Raw genomic sequence first — 5703 nt, 5'->3', positions numbered from 1 at the left:
AAATTTTATTTTTTATTAACAAATAATAATTTTACATATTCATGGGGTACATATTTTGCTATGTACCTATTTTGATACGTACAATGTATAGTGATCAGATAAGGGTAATTAGCATGTCCATCTCAAACATTTACAAGAGAAGTTGGCACAATCCAGAATCCAGTGGGCACCACATTCTCTTACACAGTAAAACACTCCCATTTTTCTCTGTACTTTCCTATTTTCTGTTTCTGTACCTAACTTAATGTGAAAAAATACTGCTAGACTCTAGGCTTCGTGAGAATAGAATTCATATATAACTGCTTCATTGCTATGCTCCCAGTACCTGGCATAGCACCTGGAAAGAAGTATACTAATACATAGCTAAGAAATGATAGACAATGAATTATCACTGATCCCTCTTGGGGTCAAGGAAGATTCTCCATAGGTAAGGCAGACTGAGAAGGAAAGCCATTCCCTGAATCCCTCCCTTTCTCTGAAAGGAATAAATTTTTAAACTTCTTTCATTAAATCTATTTCTAATTCCATCATTATCCTTTTTTTTCTTGTAATATCCCCTTTACTTTGTACAAACCCAATGAAGGCAAAACTGAAAAATTAAAATGTTAGTTGTAAGTATTATAAGGAAAGCAACAGTAAAATGAGTGTATTTCTACACAACTAAGTAATTTTTCAACTTTAAAAATCTGATCAAAACATGCTTAATTACCAAATCACCACATAACCTATTTTGTAATCTTGAGTAAGCAGGTGTGTCATAGAGATACATTTTTAATGTGTTTTTAATTGCATTGGGAAAGGAAGAGGCTTTCATTTGTAACTCAAGTAATTTCTAGATGATGAATTAGAACAATGAAGTAATCTTTCAAAAGAAAATAGTTAAGCAACTGGAATTAGTAAGCAGAAAGTGCTAATCTTATTGACTTTGCCTGTGATTTATCACATATTTTCACAGGCCTCTCAGAAGAAAAGGGAAATAACATTTGATAATTATCACTGTCAGCATGCATTTATTTTGAAGCAGGATTGTGTCGAGGCTGTGATAATAACTATCAGGTTGCTTAAAATTATTTTTATACACTAGACACTTAGTCATAATAACTGTAAGAAGGAAAACCCTATTCATCACTAGGCACCTTAAGTCCAGTTGTCCAATCATCACAGCAGGTTCTTTGAAGAGTATATTTTAAACTAGAAAACTAAAGAATGCAGAAGGGCCAGGTACAGTGGCTCATGCCTGTAATCCCAGCATTTTTGGAGGTCCAGCCCTTTGGAAGGCTGAGCTGGGAAGATTCCTTAAGGCCAGGAGTTGGAGACCAGGCTAAGCAAAATAGCGAGACCATGTCGCAACAACAACAACAACAAATTTAAATTAGCTGGGTGTGGTGGCACTGGTGGCACATGCCTGTAGTCCTAGATACCTAGCTACTCAGGAAGCTGAGGAGGGGAAGGATCGCTTGAGCCAGGAGTTGAAGGCTGCAGTGAGCCTTGAATACACCACTGCATTCCAGCCTGGGTGACAGAACTAGGAAAACAAAAAAAAAGAAAAGAAAAAAGCAGAAAATGTACAAATCACAAGTTACCTTCTCTTGTTAAACTTGTTGATCAAATCCCTTTCACCTAAACATGTTTAGAGGTAATACACAATGATAACTAGAGGGAAGGGGGTTTCCTCTGGCCTGCTGTTGTTGAGGGAAGCCTGTAGAAACTATCCTGTAATTATACTGTAAGTGAGATTTCTTTAAAAACTCATTTTTAAATGACAAGAGAGAGGTTCAAACAGTTTAAGTATATTCAGTAGGTTGCTAAATGTATGTTTAACCCTAAATTTATACACAAGCACCCAGGATGCTAAAAAAGGAGTTTCGACTCTGCAACCTCTTGATAAATTTCCTGAGATTGGTCAAAGGACAGACTATGTCCTTTCAGCTTGCACTCCACCGAGCACTTTAGCTCACTTATTCTCAAGCAAAGCTCAGAAATCAGATCCTGCCCATCTTTCCGGAAAACCCAGGTATTTATTCAGTTACGATATTCTCATCAGTGTATTCTCATGGTCAAGCCCTGAAAACTAAGCTTAGCACCATATGTCCAGAACCCTGTAACCAAGAGCGTGTATTCACAGTGCTTATTGGATACGTTCAACCCAGGGAAATGTAGAGATCTGTCTCGTTGTCGTGTTTCAAGAAAATGTACTCCTTGGGATTGGCGATTTACCCTCAGTGTGCTATGACATTCCAACCTGAGCAGAATCCTCCAGGAGAATCCGGAGTCTCCAACTGCCTGCTGGGAACGGGGTCAAAGGGACGGATTTCTAGTGATAGAGATACAGGAAGAGGGAAATGGGTGGATATGGAAAGCGGGAGCGAGATGAAAAGGGATCTGAGACGAGAGAAAATGAACAACAGAGCAGAAAGTTGAATGAAATTCAAAACTCAGGGACACCTAAAAACGTTTGCGGCTGACTGTGCCCACAGCCTGCAGCAGTCTACACTCATGCACGCTCTCCGAAAAATCAGCAGGATCTTGCCCTTGCCTCATGGGTGAATGGTTAATTTGTGCAGGAAGGAACAGCCCCCAATACGTGTTTGAGAACAGGGACCTCAGCAAAATATCCTGAAGTTAAAAGAAGGCAAAACGATCTTGGAAAGATTTTGATTACAGCTGAGGGAGTGCAGCCCTCCCCTGCGCGGGTCAGCTTGCCAAGCTCCAGCTGCTTGTAGCAAATGAATGAAATGCAAAGGGCGGGATGGAGGGAGGGAGTGCAATCACAGCGAGCGAAGGGGATAGTCAGCTCTGCGGACCCCACAACGTCACCGAAGCGTGGGACTCCATGAGAGTATAAAGCGCGCCTGCAGCTCAGGATGCTCAGTTCTCCCGTCTGTGCCGGGCAGCTGGCGCCCTCGCTAGTTTTGGTGTGACGCGATAACCCTTAATCTCGGGAGGATCTCATCCTTTCCGCCTGCCAGAGCCGCAAGTTCCTTTGAGAAAGTGCGACTCTTGCCCCCTAGCACCTACCGCATCCTCTAACCAGCAGGGATTGCAGTATCTTTCTAAGCTTCCAGTCTTATCTGAATATCCCGGCACCAAAGTGACCAGGAGGCAGAGAAGAACTTCAGAGGAGTCTTGTCTTGGGCTGCTCGTGGGTGAGTGGGAAGGTCCGTGACTGCAGATCGGTGGCGATGGCCACTCTCCCAGCAGCAGAAACCTGGATAGACGGGGGTGGAGGCGTGGGTGCAGACGCGGTGAACCTGACTGCCTCGCTAGCTGCCGGGGCTGCCACGGGGACAGTTGAGACTGGGTGGCTGCAACTGCTGGACCAAGCTGGCAACCTTTCCTCCTCCCCCTCCGCGCTGGGACTGCCTGTGGCTTCCCCCGCGCCCTCCCAGCCCCGGGCCAACCTCACCAACCAGTTCGTGCAGCCGTCCTGGCGCATCGCGCTCTGGTCCCTGGCGTATGGTGTGGTGGTGGCAGTGGCAGTTTTTGGAAATCTCATCGTCATCTGGATCATCCTGGCCCACAAGCGCATGAGGACTGTCACCAACTACTTCCTTGTGAACCTGGCTTTCTCCGACGCCTCCATGGCCGCCTTCAACACGTTGGTCAACTTCATCTACGCGCTTCATAGCGAGTGGTACTTTGGCGCCAACTACTGCCGCTTCCAGAACTTCTTTCCTATCACAGCTGTCTTCGCCAGCATCTACTCCATGACCGCCATTGCGGTGGACAGGTAAGGAGAGGACAGACAGAGAGGAAAGAGGGAGAAGGGAAAGAAAAGAGTTGGGTGGTGGGATAAGATTACAAAGGAAATGGTAACGTAACGGGGTCTACAAAAGTAAAGAGACTAAGAATTTTTGCTGAAAGGAGGACACTAACCCATTTGTAGCCCTCGAGTGACTGAACAAGTTTCTGCTTCCGTGGCTTCCGACACTCAAGCCCTAAATCATTGAGCCTTACTAAGGATATCTAGAGGGACTGAAGAAGGTGAATGAGGGAGAGGTTAAAATGCCATTCCAAGTAGGGCAAACTTAGCCAGAAAACTTTAAGTACCAGCAAACTTTCTCAAATGACTTTTGAACAAAATTTATGTCATCTGTAAAGTGCACTTTTTGGCCTTCCTTCTCTCTGTCAGTCACTATTCTGGGCAGAGAAATGGTAAATGAGTCGCCTCTCCATCCTTCCTTCTTCTGTCTGTTCCTCATCCTCATCCTTCCCTGTTCCCTAGTCTTGCCCCAAGGCCAGCACTGGTTTGGTCTCCCAATCACCAAGAACTAGCAAAGGCCACACACACTCTCCAAAAACTACTGTAAACTAGCAGGTTCCACCACATCTCAGATTAGATTTGATTTCCAGTAATCTGCAGAGGCTATGAACTGAGTAAACCCTGTGTCTGCAAGTGTGTAACCAAATTTTTAAAAACTGTGTGCACTTGCCTTCTCATATTGAACATTATGAAGTATAGGTATTTGTGGAAACACAATGGTGAATCCCTACCTGTTACTGAAGGCTAGCTGCACATTAATTCAACTATGTGGTGAAAATGAACCACAGCAGTTGATTTCAGTCTCAGCTTTGTGAAAGGCAATTGCATGGAGGATACATGAGGGTGATCTCACTTTAACTTGAAGTCTCAATGCTCTTATTCATGCAAAGATTATTTTCAAACATTAACAAACCTATATCAAAATAAAATGGAGATAGATATTAATTCTTATGACATTTCAGCTGCCATTATAATTTAAAAAATAAGAAAAAAAAAAAGGTTATCTCCATAAGTTCATCTAAGTTCATCCTCTGTGTTTACTATTTTGAAATACTGAGCACTGAGGTATTAGTAACATATATCTCTAGAAAATATTTTCTTGTGCCAGGCCCAAAGGATTAAATTGAAGGAGTAGAGGTTAGTAGCCACTAACCAGAATAAACACAAAATCACACGTTTTAAAAAGCCTCTAAAATTGTCAATCTTCCCTTTCTCGTTTATCTCTGATTATCCACACATATGCATCCCTTCATTTCTACTATGTATAGGAGTGCAAAGAATGAAAAAAAATCAGACTCCAGTTGGGAAATAAGTGAAATTGCCTCTAATCTTATTACACCAAAATAGAAATAAGTGTTCCTTTTGTTTGAGCAGCTTCCTTGCTTGTTTTGCTTTGTTTGTTTGTTTTCTTTTTATTTCTTATAGTATTTTTTGATGTTTTGATTGGGGGAGAGGTATTAGCATATAATGTTATAAAATTATTACAATCTTCTTGGAAGGTTAATGATGCAATATAAATTTTGAAGAAAATGTAAGTGCATGTGAAATCTGTATTTCAATTGTGAAGGGGAAAAAAAAGGTTATATTTTTCTCTTTCCAATTTCTTCCTGCCAACATTTATGGGATGGTCTTGGAGTTATTTTAAATAATCATTTAGTGCTATCTTATTACAGTCATTGGTTTGAATTAATGAATACTGTTAATCTTTACTATTTCTTTATGTAAAACATTAATCATTAAAACTTAACAAATTTAGAGTATACAATATGCTATAAAATCTGAAGCATACTCAGTTCTTGTACTGAAAATCTCTTTTAAAACTATTATTCACTTGGACTCAGGAAGGGGAACATCACACACCGGGGCCTATCGTGGGGAGGGGGGAGGGGGGAGATTGCATTGGGAGTTATACCTGATGTAAATGACGAGTTGATGGGTGC

The 5703-nt window shown here is 41.8% G+C and overlaps 1 protein-coding gene across 1 annotated transcript in view; it reads left to right on the top strand.

Moving 5' to 3' along the window:
- Positions 1 to 3106: 3106 nt before the first annotated feature.
- Positions 3107 to 5703, top strand: part of TACR3 (tachykinin receptor 3) — a 122094-nt gene continuing 119497 nt past the window's right edge. The window contains exon 1 of the mRNA XM_011992292.1: positions 3107 to 3730. Coding sequence (XP_011847682.1) covers positions 3183 to 3730 — 548 coding nt within the window. The 5' untranslated portion in view covers positions 3107 to 3182. The remainder of the gene's footprint in view (positions 3731 to 5703) is intronic.

This window comes from Mandrillus leucophaeus, unplaced genomic scaffold (genome assembly GCF_000951045.1).
Source record: "Mandrillus leucophaeus isolate KB7577 unplaced genomic scaffold, Mleu.le_1.0 Scaffold409, whole genome shotgun sequence".
Taxonomy (NCBI): domain Eukaryota; kingdom Metazoa; phylum Chordata; class Mammalia; order Primates; family Cercopithecidae; genus Mandrillus; species Mandrillus leucophaeus.
This window is presented reverse-complemented; position numbering and strand designations above follow the sequence as displayed.